The sequence below is a fragment of the Notolepis coatsorum genome, assembly GCF_963971535.1.
Source record: "Notolepis coatsorum genome assembly, chromosome: 3".
Taxonomy (NCBI): domain Eukaryota; kingdom Metazoa; phylum Chordata; class Actinopteri; order Aulopiformes; family Paralepididae; genus Notolepis; species Notolepis coatsorum.
This window is the reverse complement of record NC_140167.1, coordinates 175,217,311-175,237,578: the sequence shown is the minus strand read 5'-3', so window position 1 is coordinate 175,237,578 and position 20,268 is coordinate 175,217,311. Positions and strand designations below refer to the sequence as shown.

General features: G+C 45.5%; 1 protein-coding gene across 3 annotated transcripts in view; it reads left to right on the top strand.

Annotated features, from left to right (window-relative positions):
- The window catches only part of LOC311224893 (MOB-like protein phocein), a 46,868-nt gene that overhangs the window by 6,000 nt on the left and 20,600 nt on the right, over positions 1 to 20,268 (top strand). For all 3 annotated transcript variants that reach the window (XM_084310043.1, XM_084310041.1, XM_084310040.1), the window contains 6 exons: positions 381 to 443; positions 755 to 855; positions 1,021 to 1,063; positions 6,635 to 6,721; positions 8,586 to 8,665; positions 9,153 to 9,264. In XM_084310043.1, the coding sequence (XP_084166169.1) occupies positions 381 to 443; positions 755 to 855; positions 1,021 to 1,063; positions 6,635 to 6,721; positions 8,586 to 8,665; positions 9,153 to 9,264 (486 nt within the window). The remainder of the gene's footprint in view (positions 1 to 380; positions 444 to 754; positions 856 to 1,020; positions 1,064 to 6,634; positions 6,722 to 8,585; positions 8,666 to 9,152; positions 9,265 to 20,268) is intronic.

Here is a 20,268-nt window from a genome sequence, read left to right as displayed (position 1 = left end):
GTGTTAGAGATGTTGTTATAATAATGTACACTTAGCACATCCAGTTAGCTAACGTCAATTAATGTTACTCTTGTCTTGTCTCAGTAGCGTTGTTTGCTATTGTATTGGGGACCTTTTTTTTTTTTTTTTTTTTTTTTTTTTTTAATGTCTTAACTAACGTTAATATTATAATATTCATTATGTAATTGTTCATTTCTTTTCTGGAAATATGACGATGAACGTTACGTTACCCTGCCAACGTTAGTGTTATTATCTTTGTTAGATTATTATTAACGTTGTTAGATAACTGTCAACCTGCAGTAGCTAGTAGTAGCTAGCCAGGTTACTACTAATGTTGTCCATGAATACATGTGTAATAAACGTGTCTCTACGACTTATAGGATTTCTATAACTGGCCGGATGAATCATTTGAGGAGATGGACAGCACCCTTGCCGTCCAACAGGTGTGTGTGTGTATGTGTCATAATGACAGTCATTCTTGTTGGGTTGATAGCCGTAGTCCTTACATTGTCAAACAAACCTATAGGTCTAGAATGACTGCAGTAAACAAAGACATGGATACCAAATATAGATGAGGCCTTTTGTCAACTTGCTTTGACTGACTGAGGGCCTCTACCGATGTTTGCATGACATTTACATTTGTACATTTATTCAATGCATGACTATTGTAAACGAGGGAAACCCCTCAATGCCTTTTCTCGAGAATAAACAAAGGTTTGAAATTAAAATAGATTGTCTGTGGGCTCTGTGACAGTACATCCAGCAGAACATTCGGTCAGACTGCTCCAACATTGACAAGATCCTTGAGCCTCCCGAGGGCCAGGACGAGGGTGTGTGGAAGTACGAGCACCTCAGGTAGCTATGGTAGCACGAGCACCTCAGGTAGCTATGGTAGCAGAACGACATCACACGTGTCTATCTGACGTCTAATGCACACGGTATTGTGTGACCATCGCACGCTCACACGTTGCTCTTTCTCTCTTCACACACGTCTCCATGTCGTCCGTTTCTCCACTGTAGGCAATTCTGTCTGGAACTGAACGGACTAGCAGTCAAGCTGCAGGTAAGTGTGCTCCTATCACAAGTACTGTATATCAACAAACATAATGATACAAATGAGACCTAAGAAGCTTATGTCTGCTTGGTCGATATTTAGCCCAACGGCCCACAACCTGTGTGACGATCTGACCTTTTGCCCTCCTGGCAACCCCCTCAAATGACGATGCTCTAAAACACATGGTACATTTATAGGGGGCAACAGTGGCTCAGGAGGTAGAGCAGTCGTCTGGTAATGAGAAGGTTCCCGGTTAGATTCTGGCTCCTCCCGGCAGCATGTCGAAGTGTCCTTGAGCGAGACACTTAACCCCTAACTGCTCCCGATGAGCAGGTCGGCACTTTGCTTGTTAAGTGCTTTGGATAAAAGTGCTATATAAGTGCAGTCCATTTACCATTTTATGAACTTTATTAAAGAAACACTCACCTGTTTCAGAAAATAAAATCTGTTTAACCACATAGTTGTGGTTTGCTCTGGTGAGGCACTGCCCCTCCCTCACTGAAAGCTAGCGAGAGGGTACGGTGAAGGCCAAAATACATCCAGTCAAAACAGCTGCCCCTATTGTTTTCTATGTACAACCCCACACCGTCCCCCCTGCAACACCTCACACCACTGATCTATTTCCAGCCTTGCCGCCCCTGAAAAAACACATTTAGTTTTTCTAGAGAAAAAAAGCTGTTTTGTACTTCAATACAATGTTGGCCCAACTACAGATGTTGTTTACTAGTTTGTTGCTTGCTTTTCACTGTAGTTTCAACTAGGGCTGCTTGATTATGGCGAAAATCATAATCACTATTATTTTGATTTTATATTGAAATCGTGATTATTAAACACAATTACTAATTGATTTGAGAACATCAAATGATGACGGCGATTCGTTTTTCCTTTCTTCTCGACCAAAGGCTGCCTTTCTTCTGTCATCTTCTATAAGTTACCAAAGACGTTTCAAAATAACTGGAGAAACGCACGTGGCTCGATATGAGCTGAAACTACTGTGTGTGTGCTTGGGGGGGGGAGGAGCGGAACGTACCGCTGTGGAGGAAGGGTGTGCTGCATTTACAACACAAGACAAAATCAGAGCAACGCGGCATGTGGGACAATAAACGCTTTATCCCTATTTTGTTTTCATGATCGTGTGAAGACAAAATCATAATTTAATTTAGTTTTAACTACAAGGCCAATATTTTTTAAATAAAGAAACTAGGGATGCCCCGATCACGTTTTTTGCCACCGATACCGATCACCGATCGTCTTGAGCCATATCGGCCGATCCGATATCGATCGCGTTTGATAGAAAAATAATTATTTTATATAATTTATTTTTTATTTTTATAAAATATATATATTATATAATTATACTTGTAGTTGTATTATCTGCGAGACATCGCCACCACGCAACAAGTCAAAATGCTCGCTATCTCCACTGTCTGTGTGTATACTCTGCTTTGATCAAATCACATTCAGCATGCCCTCAGCAGGGTATATCTGCGGCTCTGCAGATATACCCTACTCCCTCAGCCAGCCCCGTTTGTGACTGCGATGCAAGCCGGGGCTCGAATACGCATCAAGTCAATGTTATAAGACATTGATATCAGGAGCTATCTGTAGCTACTGCTAGCCGGCTAGATAACGTTAAGACAACGCCTCAGTGAACTATTTAGTTGAATGGGACATTTAGTTTTGAACAGTGAGCTAACGTGAGCTAACGTGAGCTAACGGAGGTATCATACACTAGTACTAGACTATTGCTGGAGCATTTGTTGATATCAGGAGCTATCAGTAGCTAGCTGGCTAGATACTGTTAGACCAGGGGTCAGGAACCTTTTTGACTGGGAGAGCCATAAAAGCCAAATATTTCTAAATATATTTCATTGAGAGCCATATAGTATGTTTAACGTATAATAAATTAAATATGTCTTACTTTTAATGCGACTTCTGGTGCTGCATGGTTTTGCTGATGGCCTTGTAATCTGGTTCATACCTGGTGAGGTTGAGCTTCAGGCGTTGAGGCTTCCATCAGTTAAACGTGAGCGTAGGTTGGTCTTAATGTTCCTCATATGCGAGAATGACTGCCCACATGCATATGTAGAGCCAAACATGGTCAATACGGCAATACTCACGCTGCATTGTGTGGTATGTCACAGGAAGCTCGTTCCAAGTTTTAAGAATCAGCTGGTCTTCAGGTTGAAGATTTTTTATTTCTGTCCACTTGTGTTCCCTCGCCAGCTCTGCTCGCTATATCTTTAGCTACAGATACTATTAGCTGTATCTTCAAAACTAATTTCTGTTTACTTTTAAATGACACAGTATTATTAAGAAATATCACAAGTATAGAATTTTTTTTTTTTTTTTTTCTCAAACATTTCTGGGAGCCATATGCTGTCACCAGAAGAGCCATATATGGCTCGCGAGCCATAGGTTCCCGACCCCTGCGTTAGACAATGCCTCATCATGTATTAAACTAAAAGTGAATAGTTGACTGGGTCATTTTGTAACGGTAGCTAACGTTAGCTCACGGAGGTCGCATGCAGGTTAGAGCAGACTATTGCCCGAGCTTGTTTACATGGGTGCGGGAGGGGCTGGAGGAGGAGGAGGAGGAGCAGACGCTGCAGCTCTCAGACAGAACTCGGCGAGTGAGAACTCCGCTAAGAATTGGATCATGTTTTTCGATCGGTTTTGACAATCGGCGAAAATAAAGCATTATCACCGATCGCATATTTATACTGATTATCGGCCGATAACGATCGGTGGCCGATCGATTGGGGCATCCCTAAAAGAAACTCCACTCGCTCCCTGCTTGTACATCCTCTGCTCTCGTAGCAGCTCTTCTTCTCTTCTCCTCTTCTCTTCTCCCTTGGCAGCTCTTCTTCTCTTCTCCTCTTCTCCTCTGCTCCTGTGGCAGCTCTTCTCCTCTTCTCCTCTGCTCCCGTGGCAGCTCTTCTCTTCTCCTCTGCTCCCGTGGCAGCTCTTCTCCTCCTCTCCTCTGCTCCCGTGGCAGCTCTTCTCCTCCTCTCCTCTGCTCCCGTGGCAGCTCTTCTCCTCTCCTCTTCTCCTCCTCTCCTCTGCTCCCGTGGCAGCTCTTCTCCTCCTCTCCTCTTCTCCTCCTCTCCTCTGCTCCCGTGGCAGCTCGACTTCCTCTCCTCGCTGTCACCGTCTCTCCACGGCATTTGGTCGTCCCCGTAGTGTATGGTCTTCCTGTTGATGCGCTGCAGCGCAACGCTTCCTATCGGTGCTAGGGGGGGGGGGGGGGGGCACTGCAGCTGCAGTGCGTTGTCAGCTTGAGAGAACCTGTACGCTAAGTTCATGTTTGTAAGCATTGGCTTACCTGGCTTACCTAGTTTGATAAGCATAACCATTTTACACAATGAGGTTGGCCATTTCTGCATAACTGGAGATTTATTTTGCACTCTCAATTCTCAGTTTTATAAAAGCAAGTCTGATGCTTGTTTATCCTGTGTGTTGATTTGTCACGTGTTCGCTGTGTGCAGGAATCCCTTTTGGATGTCCCAACAACAGCCTAAATATCACACCTCGCTGAATGAATGAATGAATGAATGAATGAATGAATGAATGAATGAATGAATGAAAACTTTATTTAACAGATTGCAGAATGGGTACAATACAGTACGGCTCAATACATACAATTGTTAAGGGGATGCAGACCTGAGAAAGACGTTTGTCTTGTTTCCATCAGGGTCCCCCACCCTCTTTACTCTTAAACTCAGTGTCCCCATCTCTCCCTCAGTGATCTCCCAGGTGTCCACTGGAAAACACTCCTCTCAGCAAGCTCATTAAATCTATGTGTACTTTGTACTATATGTGTTACTATTAAACCTATATTGATCATGAAGATTAGTCCACGACCTTGATTGATGAGTCTGATTCCACCACAGTCGCTCCTCTGTGCTCCTGTCATTTTCACTCTGGTCCAGCCGCTGCTGTTCTTGGGTCCGTCACTGCAAACAAACCCTCTGGGCCCCTTGTCGCTCACCCAGTGCAGCTGGGTGCGGCTTTAAAGGAACACGCCAACATTTTGGGGAAATTAGCTTACCGTCTTCTCCAGAGAGAGACAAGAAGATAGATACCAGGTTTCCTCTCTGTGCGTTCGGTAGAAAGCTATTTGGCTGCATGTTAGCCTAGCTTAGCACAATGAATGGAAGCAGACAGTGCCGGTTAGCCCTTGGGAGAGGTGTTAGTTGGACAATGCCTCGGCTAACCGGCACTGTCCATTCATTGTGCTAAGCTAGGCTAACGTGCAGCCAGATAGCTTTCTACTGAAAGCACAGAGAGGAAACTGGTATCTATCTTCTTTTTTTTTTATCTACTTTTTCTCCAATTTTCTATTTTTCTCCCATCCCAATTTCGTATCGTCCAATTCTACCCTCCCCTGTTTCGAACGCTGTTAGGCCATGCCTCCCACAGGCCGGCTGCAATGTGGACCAAGCCTTGCATCACGTGTTCCCTCCGGTACACGAGGAGGCAGCTGTCGCATCTTTTCACCTGCACAGCGTGATCTCTCAGCGGCGAGGGTCTGCGTGGGAGGGACACGCCGCCCCTGTTGCTTCCTGATTCTGCTGCGCAGGCGCACCAACCGACCTGTAGGAGTCGCTGTCCACAACGGCCGATCCCCACCCACCAGCTTCCCACCCCTAACACTGCCAATTGTGTTAGTATGAACGACCAGCCAAGCTGGTAGCAATGCCGAGAACTGGGCTCGAACCCAGCATCTCCTGCATTAGTGGCGAGCGCCTTGCCCACTGCACCACTTAGCCGCCCTGGTATCTATCTTCTTGTCTCTCTCTGGAGAAGACGATAAGTGAATTTCCCAAAATGTTGGTGTGTTCCTTTAACCAATGTCTTTTTTCCCCCGATCAAATCTTTTTATTCATTTTCTTTTTTCAAAACAAGACAAGACACAATAATAATAATAAACAACAATAATAGACAGGACTTCACATGACAATAACAGTAGTAATAATAATAACACAAAATGATAATAAATTGGACTAACAAAATAATAAAAACAGAGTATAAATTAAATAAGTCGCCACTTAAATTCTAGGTAAAGGAATAGGAATTAACCCCTTACTGTATAGTGAACCTCCTGAGCCCCCTCCATCTCCAGATCCGGCAGCCACGGATCTCAACCCGGAGGACCCACAGTCCGGCGAGCCAGAGCACCACGCCTCTTTGATGCCTCTACCCGCAGAGACCCCGAACCGCAGCCCCCCCCGGCCCGAGCCCACAACCACCAGATCCACAGCCAGAGGGGCCAGATAACATATAATTAAATATATAAGAAAAGACTAAATCAAATACATAAAACCAAAAAGAAAAATAACAGACATGAACACTCGCTCGTTCTCCCCCCCACCCACCCCCCCCCCCCCCGCTCCCCCCAGGACCCCAACGTGAGTCATTCATATAATACCTTATTCGATACTAAAAAAAAATCCAAATTTATATGCGTTCCTTTAACTTTTCCACCCTTTAACCAATGTCTAATGTTTCTCAAGCCATGTCCTGTTTGGATAAAGCGCCTCCCTCCTTGTGACCTAAATGTTGTTCCTGCATCCCCAGAGCGAGTGCCACCCGGACACCTGCACCCAGATGACGGCCACAGAGCAGTGGATCTTCCTGTGTGCCGCCCACAAGACCCCCAAAGAGGTGAGTCCACCACAGAGCAGTGGATCTTCCTGTGTGCCGCCCACAAGACCCCCAAAGAGGTGAGTCCACCACAGAGCAGTGGACCTTCCTGTGTCCCGCCCCCACAAGACCCCCAAAGAGGTGAGTCCACCACAGAGCAGTGGACCTTCCTGTGTCCCGCCCCCACAAGACCCCCAAAGAGGTGAGTCCACCACAGAGCAGTGGACCTTCCTGTGTCCCGCCCCCACAAGACCCCCAAAGAGGTGAGTCCACCACGTCCCCGGCTACCAGGATGGCCTAGAGCAGCGGTTCTCAAACTACGGGTCGCGACCCAAAGTCGCGGGTAAGTGACAGTGCATTAAAAAAAAGAAAAAAAAGCCCAACTCAGATGGAGTTTTCCACCTGGCAGCTGTGTGTATTTGCCATGTCTTGCCCCTTCATAAACGAGGCCGAACCCCTGGCCTAGAGGTTCGATCCCCGCCCCCGACAGGAGTGGTGTATTCCAGCTGTGAGCTGGTGACCGAAGGGTGGCTGGTATTACATCTACGGTGCCCACCATCTTGTCTAAATGCCCTTGAGCAAGGCACTGAACCCCAAAAACCTGCACTGCAGGCGACCCTGCTCTGTGACCTCTCGCATGAAATACATACGTGTGGGGGACTGTGTGTACGTGTAACCAGGAGGGATATGAGGACTGTGTGTACGTGTAACCAGGAGGGATATGAGGACTGTGTGTACGTGTAACCAGGAGGGATATGAGGACTGTGTGTACGTGTAACCAGGAGGGATATGAGGACTGTGTGTACGTGTAACCAGGATGGATATGAGGACTGTGTGTACGTGTAACCAGGAGGGATATGAGGACTGTGTGTACGTGTAACCAGGAGGGATATGAGGACTGTGTGTACGTGTAACCAGGAGGGATATGAGGACTGTGTGTACGTGTAACCAGGAGGGATATGAGGACTGTGTGTACGTGTAACCAGGAGGGATATGAGGACTGTGTGTACGTGTAACCAGGAGGGATATGAGGACTGTGTGTACGTGTAACCAGGAGGGATATGAGGACTGTGTGTACGTGTAACCAGGAGGGATATGAGGACTGTGTGTACGTGTAACCAGGAGGGATATGAGGACTGTGTGTACGTGTAACCAGGAGGGATATGAGGACTGTGTGTACGTGTAACCAGGAGGGATATGAGGACTGTGTGTACGTGTAACCAGGAGGGATATGCAAAAAGACAAATTTCCATTGCCTTGTGTACATTGACAATAAAATCGACTTCTTCTAAAGTCCCCATGAAACGGCTAGCAGAATGCTATTTGATTCCACATCTTTATGCGTTTCATGTAAAAACAGGAAGCTAGGGAGGGACTTGTCGTGGATATTGATTGGCGTTTACTGTAACCAATAGCGCTGAACGTGCATTACGGTTGACCCATTAGTTAGCAAGCTAATGTTAGCAACATTATGCAACATTAGTAACGTTAGCTAGCATTCTAAACATTTAATTGGATGCAAAATTTGTATATGTGTGCAGGATGCCAACGTTTTTTTTTTATCGTTTTCCAGGAAATTACAAACTAAAATACCATTAAGAATACCTACAAAACTACTTTTTTGTCTTTGTTGGGACAGATACTGGTGTATAAGTGACAATCAGTGCAAGACATGTGATAAAAGAACATAAACATCTATTTTTATTTCATGGGGTTTTATTTTTAAGAACATTTGGTTGAAGGATGAGCACCAAGATTCAGTGATTTGTGTTTATGAGGCATCACCATGCATGGAAAGATCTCTCTTTTGGGGTTCTGGCGTCAAGGTGAAGCATTGCTCTCAATACAGGAAGTGATGTCACTGTTTCTGTCACTGTTCTCTTAGTGCCCTGCCATTGACTACACCAGGCACACGCTGGACGGAGCTGCCTGCCTTCTCAACAGCAACAAATACTTCCCTAGCAGGTCAGCCATCATTCACCACCCACACATAGTTACAGCTAGACTCTTGTGTTCCTATGGACATCGAAGACCAGGACAAGGCGTGGGATTTGTAGATTGGATTGGAAGTAATGGAAAAAGCATGCATATCTTAAAGCGTTGGCAGAAATGTCATTCAAATGTGTTCTTTTATTTAACCAGTGATGTTTTTTAAGTCAAGCTTGGCTGCTGGTAGATCTAATTCACTTTGAAGGAATAATAATATCAGACTTCATGAAGCTAGACTGAAACAAGGCCTGCGATATTCACTGCGGTAAACAAAATTAAAGTAATATTTGAACATGAATGTATATTTATCATGGAATAGTCATAGAAGACGTTTGCTGCCCCCCACCCCCATTAGCAGTGTTAACCTGAAATGGATGATAAAATTGATATGATACAAGAATAACACATCATTATATTATACATACCTTACAATTAACTAACAGGACCTAATTCTGTCCCCCAGGGTTAGTATCAAGGAGTCATCCGTGGCCAAGCTGGGCTCGGTCTGCCGTCGTATCTATAGGATATTCTCTCACGCATACTTCCATCATCGCCAGATATTTGATAAATACGAGGTAAGTTACCCTGGACAAGAGTAGGAGAGTAAGTTACCCTGGACAAGAGTAGGACAGTAAGTTACCCTGGACAAGAGTAGGACAGTAAGTTACCCTGGACAAGAGTAGGACAGTAAGTTACCCTGGACAAGAGTAGGACAGTAAGTTACCCTGGACAAGAGTAGGGCAGTAAGTTACCCTGGACAAGAGTAGGACAGAGTAAGTTACCCTGGACAAGAGTAGGACAGAGTAAGTTACCCCGGACAAGAGTAGGACAGAGTAAGTTACCCTGGACAAGAGTAGGGCAGTAAGTTACCCTGGACAAGAGTAGGACAGAGTAAGTTTGATTGATTGATTGATTGATTGAAAACTTTATTAACAGATTGCAGAATGGGTACAGTACAGTACAGCTCAATACATACATAAGGGAATGCAGACCAGAGAAATACTTTCGTCTTGTTTACATCAGGGTCCCCCATTTTCAATTCATCATAACATATATGACATACACGACATACAGATAGACAGTACTGCTACATCTTTTTTTTTTATCACATTTTTTTTATTATTACTTACATGAAACAAGACAACACATTAATCACAATCACAATACACAGAACTTCACAGGAAAATAACAAAAACAATAATAATACAGAATATAACAATTTATAAATTATAAAGACAAAAAGAAAAGAAAACAGAGTTCAACCTTTTTAAATTTTAAATTCAAAATTCCAGGGGTACTATCTAATAAATGACCAAATAGCGAAGAACTAGCTAAATAGCTGCCCCCCAATAAAATCCCTAGTTAAATTCAAGACATCACAAAAGACAAGACAGACAAGACATTTCCTCCTCCCCCTCCCACGAGACCGCCGGACTCCCCCGAACAAGCACCCCAACCCCGCTCAGCCGCACACGGCGGTCCTAACCTTCTCAGCTGCTGCGAACCATAGGTCAATCCCAGCCTGCCCCACCCCAATCACCCGCGCCGTGGATATCTCAAGATAAATCACATCCAACAGTGTTAGGGACCAGTTAATCACTGTGAGCTTCTCAGGCTCCTTCCATCTCATTGCTATTAACTCCTCGTCCAATCAACAGTCATCTCCCGCCTCGACTACTGCAACGCACTGCTAGCTGGCCTCCCGGCCACTGCCACCAAGCCTCTTCAACTCATTCAAAATGCAGCGGCCCGCCTGATCTCAAACCTACCGAAGTCGGCCCATGTCACCCCACTTCTTAGGGACCTGCACTGGCTCCCCATTGCTGCACGTATCCGCTTCAAGGCCCTCGACCTAGCATACCGTGCGGCAAAGGGAACCGCTCCCGCCTACCTCCGGTCAATGGTCTCTAACTACACACCCTCAAGACCCCTACGCTCTGCATCTTCTGGCCGCCTCAGATCTACTCCTATCCAAGCTCCCGGAGGGTCATCAAAGAGAAGCCGCCTATTCTCAGTCCTTGCCCCACAATGGTGGAATGAACTACCCATCCCAGTTAGGACAGCCGAATCCCGTCCAATCTTTCGCCGTCGACTAAAGACTCACTTCTTCAACCATTATCTGAAATGATAAAAAAAAAGAAAAAGAAAAAAATCTAACCCTGACTAACCTTAATGTCATGCACTTGTCCTAATAAACTAACCTACACTGTAACACGCAACACTTTGATGAACATTGTTACTCAGCTGATAGAGTTATACCCTTCTTGCTGTCTTGTCGCACAGAACTTGTAAGTCGCTTTGGATAAAAGCGTCAGCTAAATGACTAAATGTAAATGTAAATGTAAATGTAGCTTCTTCGCCGCTGTGACGCCCGCTAGGACAACCCTTTTCAGTTGTACGGACGCGGGTAGTGTTGTTATATCGTTCAGGAGTAGCGTAACAGCTGTGAATGGGATAGTTAAGCCACACAGATCTGAAAGTTTGTCCGCTATTGACCTACAGAAGCGGGCCAATGGTGGGCAATCCCAATACATATGCATATAAGTGCCAGTGGCCTTTTGAGAGCACAAAGTGCACCGAGAGTTGGTTATCAGTCCCATAGCAAATAGCTTCCTAGGTGTAAGATAGGTCCTATGAATATAATTAAAATTAATTTGCTGGTGATTGGGGTTGCGGGAAGACAATGCCACATTTGCCCAAACATCATCCCAGTCAAACTCGGGGTCCAACTCCGGGATATCCACACGCCAGATTGTATCCAATGATAAATTTTTATACGTGGACTGAATTAAGAGCGTATAAAAGTCTGAGACAAACCCTCTGGAGGTCGTCCTGTCCACTATGAGCCTGAGGAAGGGGTGTGGTTGCAAAGCTTGAGCCCACGGCACGCCATGCGCCCTCAGCGCTGACCTTAGTTGAAGGTAAAGAAAGAAGGACTCGCCGGGAAGATCATAAAATTCTCTTAAGTCCTGAAATGCACGGAGGCCGTTCTTATCATAAATATCCTCCAGAGTATGAACCCCCCTCCTTTGCCATTGAGGAATATTAACCGGCTTGTGCCCAACAAGTAATTGCTGGTTATTAAAAATTGGAGAGTCCAGGTGCCATGGGCATTTAACCCCACACGACTTCTGTACATTACGCCACGTCTGGATCACGTGAGTTATGATCGGTCCATACCTCAGTCAGCTTTTCGAAATAGGGACAGTGGAGTACACCACATCCTGCAATCTTAGCGGTGAGACCGCCGCCGCTTCTAAGGAGCGCCAAGATACAGCATCATTCTACAGGGTCTAGCCAGCACATCAGAGGTCTCAGTGAAAAGGACCAGAAATAAAGCTTAAAATCAGGGATTGCGAGGCCCCCATCTTGTTTCCTACGTTGAGTAGTAGCTCTTTTGATTCTCGGGCGTTTGTTATTCCAGATAAACTTAGATACCATCGATTGTACCTTGCGCCAGTGGTCTATTGGAGGGGGCAGGGGGAGCATTGAGCTAACAAAATGTATCCTAGGCAGAACGTTCATTTTGATTATGGAAGCTCGGGCTTGTAGGGAGTTAGGAAGGGACGACCATCTGTCAAGATCCTGGCGTATTTTATCATAAGTACCCGTGAAGTTGAACTTAGTAGTTTGACTCAGCGTGGGGAATATCTCTATGCCTAAGTATTTAAAATGTTCCACTATGGGGATATCAGCTGGTAGTCGCACCGCTTTGGCCAGCTCATTGAGAGGTAGGCAGGCTGATTTGTTCCAGTTAATCTTAAAGCCTGAGAATTTACCAAAGTCGTCGATTATTCCCAATAATTTTGTGGCCGACCGGGAAGGCTCATCCATAAAAATCAGTAGGTCATCCGCATAGAGAGCAATTTTGTGTGGTGTATTATTGATCATTATGGGGACGATGTCCTCCGATTGCCTAATAAATTGGGCCAATGGTTTGAGGGAAAGCGCGAATAGTCCTGGGCTCAGAGGACAACCCTGTCTAGAAGATCTGGAGACTGGGAAAAGTGTGGAACAATTTTTGCCTGTCAGTATCATTGCCGACGGCGAGGCATACAGGACTTTAATCATATGAATAAAATTCTTTCCAAGACCCATGACCTCAAGTACCTTCCACAGGTATGACCATTCTAGTCTGTCAAACGCCTTCATGGCATCCAAAGACAGAACTGTGGATGGAGCTGTATTGTCTTTACTGTTATCGACTACATGCAACAGCCTCCTAAGATTATCTGCAGCCAGGCGCCCCGGGATAAAACCAGTTTGATCGCAGTGTACCAATACCGTCATAAATCTCTGCAGGCGGCGGGCCAGCACCTTGGCAAACACTTTTAAATCGGCCCCGAGAAGACTCAAGGGCCTATAGCTACCACAATCATTGGGATCTTTGTCCTTCTTGAGAAGTAAAGAAATCAACGCCATGTTGACATCTCTTGAGAACTCCCCTTGTTCGATAGCGTAATTGATCATATCGAGCATCAATGGACCCAGTTGGTCCCAGAAAGCTAAATACACCTCGGGTGGAATACCATCCCAGCCTGGTGCCTTACCCCTCTGCATTTCAGCAATCGTCTCCCTTAGTTCCATAAGAGTGATCGGTTTCCCCAGTTCCTTAGCCTCTTCCTCAGAAATGTGGGGTATCTCAAGCCCGCCAATGAACGATTCAAATTTAGAGTCGTCGAGATTAACCTCTGAGCTATATAACTGTGAGTAAAACTCTTTAAAAGTGTCGTTGATCTTTTTCGAATCAGTAGTGACTGTACCCTGTCGCGTCTTGATCGAGGGGATATCCGAGAAATGATCATTCGAGCGTATTTTCATTGCCAATAGATGGCTAGGCCTGGAGCCGTGAAAGTAGTAATTTTGCCTTGTCCTATGTATCAAGAACTCAGACTGTTGTTTAAGTATGGAGTTTATTTCTTTCTTGACTATCTTACGTTGTGTGTTTAGTCGTTCACTATAGTTAGTTTGCAAAGATGCGTATAGGTCCGCATATAATGTTTCCAGTCCTTCTAGTTTTTTTGACCGGGATTTACGCAAATTGGAGGCGAAAAGTGTGACATGACCCCTGATAAATCCTTTCAATGCGTTCCATAGGACCCTGGGGTCATCGACCGTGCCAACATTGATCTGCAAGAATTCAGCTAGTTTACTCCTGAACTCAGAACAGAAATCATCGTTCTTTAATAAGGTTGAGTTAAAACGCCACCTGGGAGCTCTCGTGGAGAGCCTGCCAAAGGTTGCCACAAGGAAAATCCCCTTGTGGTCCGAGAGAGCCAGGGGAACCAATGAGACGTCGAAACTATCAAACATATTAGGGGACGCGAATGCATAGTCTATTCGAGAGAAGGTTTTGTGTCTGGCTGACAGGTGAGAGTAATCCTTGAGGGTGGGATTGGATAAGTGCCATAGGTCTGCGAGCCCCGTGTCCTGGGCCCACATCCTGAGGGCCTTAGAGGACCGTTTTTGGTCACTTGTTTCAGAGGACCCGGACCTATCCATCTCCGCATCCCAGCACGCATTAAAATCGCCACCCACAATGAGAGCGTATCCAGTAAGTTCCAACATATTCTTCGTGATTGTATTATAGAACGCTGAATCAAATGTGTTAGGGGCATACAATGCTATTATTGCCATCTTCCTATGAGAGAACTCAACTTTTGCTATAGTAATCCTTCCCTCCGTGTCCGACCACACATCCAGGACTTTGATATCAAGGTTACGTCTTGTAACTATGACGACTCCTTTCGTCTTATCATCGGCTGAGGATGAGGAGATAACGTGATATTGTCGATTTGCTAGCCTTGACACATCACCCACCAATAAATGCGTCTCACTAAGGAGAGCAATGTCAATATTTCTTCTCTTCAATAACCAAAGGACACTGGCACGCTTGTGTGGGGCGTTAAGACCCCCTGCGTTCCAAATTAAAATATTCAATTTAGCCATGGTCGAGTTTGTCTAAATGCGTAGAGAACATACCAGTGCAGCCAGGCTGAGTACAGAGGCGCTGATCCAGGCGGGCCCAGACGGTCAATCCCAGGAGTTCAGAGGAGGAACAATTACACACATATAAGACAACAGTACATAAAACACAGAAAAATACCACCCCAGTTACCCCCCACCTCCTTCTACTCTAAACCCTAACCCACCCGTCCTATTATAAACCCTCCTATACCCACTCTCCAATCCCCTCCCTATGCCCCATCCACTAAGGATGGTCATCTTCCTATCATTTCCCACTGGAGTCATGGATCCAATAAGACGCTCTCCACTCCGACCCCCCTCTAGATAAACCCCTGATTAAACCCCCACTAGTCCAATAAACACAAATTAAAATTAAAATTAAATTCAATAAAGATATCGGTCGAAAACCACCGTGAGCCTTGGCCCTAACATGAGACAACTATAATGGAAAAAATAGCCATTATTATATAATAACTCAACATCAACCCTGTAACCATCTACTTCCGAGTCTGCGTATTAATGTCACAATGTTATAGCATAAATGGATAAAGGAAAATTCAAAACAAAATTAAATTAAAGCATACCAGCAGATAGTCTAAGGCAGGATCGGATCACAGGTAAATTGCGCAAACAGATGTCATTTAAACATCGACAATAAGAAGAAAGGGAAAAAAGGGGGTTATGGTCAAAGTGCACGCATGTAACAGCCCCTCTGATCAGGCACAACGGCTGGAATGACATAACTTATGTAAGAATAGAATTAAACACCTTCATTAACCCGGGGATAGTAATAAGCTATACCTGACACAACCTGTTATCATATATTGTATATATATATTCAACCGACCTTCTACTACTGGAGCCCAAAGCTCAAAACAGCCTGGATATAAAAATAAAAGCATACAAGAAGTTAGTTAACACTTTGGTTGCCATGGGTTAAATTCATGATATACCATAGGTTGCCGGCTCTATTTGTCTATGGAGAAGTACCCCTTCTTTGCATTGCTATAACTTTTTAAATTCTATTGCTACATTGCCATTATTAGGGCCCATTCAAAGTCCTATATGTATTGTTCATTGTGTAGCAACGTTAAACTTTTTCATTCACATATTCATAGTAAAGTATGGTCTAATGTATAAGTATGTTTTCATCTCTTTCTGCAGCTTTCTCCAGAACGTGATCTATAGCCCCAAATGCATTATATTGATGATGCAATACAGTTTTATGGCAATCAGCGCGATATAAAAAATTCCAACTAGACGTACTTCTAGAAGTTACTACACATCATCTGATGTTGACCGGATGGGCTAGGGGGCGTTTATAATTCCGTGGGCAGCGTTATACCAATCATCTAATGTGGGTCAAATGTTGATCATAGCAGTTAGTATCGAAGACGGTAACGTTACACGCTAAAACTCACCCCAGTCTCCGCACGCCGTTGGGCGATCATCGTAGAGTAGAAATGTTATCATTATGGGATGTAGATTTACCCGGTCCATCTCCAGCTTGTATAATGGTATATACGTCCAAATCATGTTGTTTATCGAGTTATTGGCAATCGATCGCTGTGTATTGTGACGAGCTAGAATGCCGGGACCTATAGCGAGTGCCCGGAAGTAATATGGCCGTCCAGCACAACCTCTATGCCACTTCCTGTTAAGCGATTGCGCCGATCGGCCACCAGATGGCGCTCCTGAACCGCCAGAGAGCTCAGTGGGTCCTCCTGGTGGATCTCAGGCCAGCGGAGGGGACATATGAATCCGATTGCAGATTTTTTAAATATTGATATAAGGACGCTGTAAAGCGTCCTCCGGCAACTTGAGCATGGCCGGGAATGACGCTTTTAAGCGTTTCCTGGCAGCCAAAGTGTTAAGGACCCGATCACCGTTGAATTGTGCAAACCGATGTCACTTAAACAGCAACAACAACCAAAATACGTAAACATTAACGGGTCTCGAGTGTCTCTGCGCGGGCGATAGACACAGCCTGCTAGCTAGCCCGAGGCTAGCGCGTAAGCTAGTGATGAATCCGGCTAGCACGCTAGAATCTGTTTTGTACATTGATCAGCTAGCTCGCTAGCTTTCATAGAGGCAACACACACGTACGACCATGAGGTCAGCATTAGCAAGTAACAGAAGTCATTGGGATGCCCCGCTAGTTTGGATAGGCAGTGGACAGTTAGCATGTCTGGCATGACAACAAGCATCTGTGAGTAGTCCGCCCCATCAATGTATTCAGGCCCACACCGCCAAGTCACTCACCCGACATAGATATCAAGCTACAGTCTCGGCTATTCCCCCCGAGATATTCCTTCGCTTTAGCCAAGGACCAAAATGAACGCCGATCATCGTCCTTACCCAGCACAGATAATTTCGCGGGAGCGAATAGCGTAGGCCTCAGGCCTAGTTTCCATAGCCTGGACATGACCACTTTGTATTCTCCTCTCTGTGCTTGAACCTCCGGCGTAAAGTCTTCGAAAATGGCCACTTTGTGATCGCCAAGACTTAGTTTACCCCTTCTGGCACGGGCCGACCGCATGATGAGCTCCCTCTGCTGAAGCCTGTTCAGCTTAACAATGATGGGCCTCGGCTCTTTGTTCACTCCAGGACTGGTCCTGCCCGCTCTGTAGGCCGATTTACATACGGGAGGGCTGGGGAGGACATCTTTCCACAGTATTTCCTGCAGCAATTCCGGCATGGTCTCCGAGAGACGGCCTCCCTCGTTGCCCTCCGGTACACCAACAATCCTGATGTTGTAGCGTCTCTCCCGGGACTGCATTTCCACAATTACCGACTGTAGTTTGGCAACTTCAGCCTGCCTAGCCAGCAGGGAGGTCTCCAGACCCGCCATCCTCTCGCCTTGTAGTGAGACCTCTGTCGTTAGCGTGGCTAGTTCGTTAGCATTAGCCGAGGAGACAACGTGCAGCGACTCCATCTTGTCTTTCAACGGGTCGACCGCCAACCTAATTTCCTCTGACATCTCTCGATGAAGGTTATCAAAAAATTCCGCCTGCACTTTTCTTTGTGTTTCAGCGAAGCGTGTCTCAAAGTCTGCATGGAGTTTGGTCATGACCGAGAGTACAGCTTCGCTTATCTCACTGATACCGGGCGACGGCGCGGTTAGGCCCGGTGGCAGTTTGCTGGCTGGGGTGCTCATGGATCTGGTCTCCACCACCGACATCGCAGAAAGTTGAAAAAAGTCGACGACAGTAGTTGAAACTCGACGACTCAACAAGCAGACAAATAACAAATAAAAATAAAATAAAGACTAATGGGGAGAAAAGTATATTTCGCACGATAGAAGGGAGCTCACGTGAAACACGTCTACTCCATGATCGCCTAGCTCCGCCCCCGTCACAGTACTGCTACATCTATACATTTATGACATACCAGATTTGCAAATACAGTACTGTTTGTGATACAAAAAGAGTCCAGAAAAGAGAGTATATACATTTGACGTAGAAACTGTACATTGGAGGAGTTTGGGTAGGTGGGGTGGGGTTGAGTGGGTGGGGACTGTACATTGGAGGTGGTTGGGTGGGGGGGGGGGGGGGGGGGGGGGGTGGGTAGGAGGGGAGGGTGGGTGTTGGACACTGTACAACTGTACAAGCAAAACTGTACATTGGAATATTGACAAAACCATACTTGGTCATTTACTGTACATTGGAGGGGGTTGGGTTAGGACATTTACAGGGGCCAGTTTCGAATTGCAGTCTCCCGTAGGTGTTCTTTGAGAGTGGTTTTGAAAGTGGGTAGTGATTCACATTCCTTTACAGCTTTGGGTAGGGCATTCCACATTGATGTGGCATAATTGCGAAACGTGTTTAGTCCCTTGTTTGAGCCGAATCTGGGTTTAACATGATTTGTGGAGCTCCCTCTGGTGTTGTGATCGTGGTATTCACTGACCTTTGGGAAGTATTTTGACATGTACACATGGGTACCTTGGTCGTGTAGTGTATCTTGTAGACCAGGCCCATTGCAAGTTGCTGTACTCTGTCGTCTACTCTAAGCCATCCTAGGTTGTCAAAGTGGGCAGAGGTGAGGTGGGTTCTAGGAGTAAGGTCAAGCAGTAGTCTGACCAGTTTGTTTTGAGATGTTTGTAATTTTGTTTTTAGCGCCTTTGAGGTGCTTTAGTACCATGAGGTGCAAGCATAGTCGTAGTACCCTTGAATGAGTGCTCCTGCCAGAGTCTTCAGGGTATTCTTGTTTACCAGAGAGGAGATCCGGTACAAGAATCGAGTTCGAATCAGGTTGACTTTTTTTATTACATTGGATGCCATTTTGTCACAGGAAAGATTTGCCTCTAGGATGGAACCCAGGTAGGTAATTTCTTCTTTCCTTGTGACAATATTGTCACCCAAGTTTCAAGTTTCAAGTTTCAAGTTTCTTTAATAGTTGTCATACAGAAGTACAGAATACTTTTGTACAAAATGCTTCTTACTGTTGCGCTCCAGAGACTGTGCATGACAAGATAAGTATGAAATAAAAACATAGTAAAAATTAGAAGTAAAAAAAGAGGTCACAGTGTTCAGTTTAGACATATGTACAATGTTCGTAGACGTAGTTACCATACAATATACAATACTGTGCAGTGTACTAATATACAATGCTATATAGTGCAAGGCATAAATGGACGAGGTGCAGTTTAGGTACAATTCACAGTAGGTGTACGAGTTGTAGTGCAAATCCTTTATCAATAAATATAAAGTGTAAGTGTGTTTGTGTGATCTAAAGTGTGGAGAGTGGGTGCTGCAGTGTGTTGTTTGTTTGAGTGAGTGTGTGCGTGTGGGTGTGTGTGCTGTGTGCATTTGATGGTTGTTGCATAGTGATTATTGTTCGTTTAGCGATTATTGTTCGTTTAGCAGCCTGATGGCCTGGGGATAGAAGCTCCTTCTGAGTCTTTCTGTGCTCGCCATAAGACTCCGGTATCGCTTGCCTGACGGCAGCAGTTCAAAGAGGCAGTTGTTCGGGTGGCTCGAGTCCTTAATAATTCTCTTAGCCTTCCCCTTGCACCGCTTGTTGTAAATGTTCTGGAGGGTGGGAAGCCCCCCTCTAATTGTGCGTTCGGCTGAACGTGTCACTCTTTGTAGTCTGCTACGGTCTTGTGCAGTGCTATTCCCAAACCAGGAGGTGATGTTGCCGGTCAGGATGCTCTCTATTGTACATGAGTAGAAGTTCCTAAGGATCTTCTGACTGACTTGGAACTTCCTTAGGCGCCTGAGGAAGTAGAGGCGTTGTCGTGCCTTCTTCACAACACTGTCAATGTGTGTGGTCCATGTCAAGTCCTCGGATATGTGGGCTCCGAGGTACTTGAAACTGTTCACTCTCTCAACTGGTGCCCCGTCGATGCTGAGGGGGCTGTAGTCCTTGACCCCCGACCTCCTGAAGTCCACAATCATCTCTTTTGTTTTGCTGACGTTCAGGGAGAGGCAGTTCTCCTGACACCACTGTGACAGGTTCTCTACCTCTTCCAGGTAGGCCCTTTCGTCGTTGGCAGAGATCAGGCCCACCACTACTGTGTCATCAGCAAATTTGATGATGGTGTTGTTGTTCCGCTGTGCTACGCAGTCATGTGTGTACAGGGAGTAGAGGAGGGGGCTCAGAACACAGCC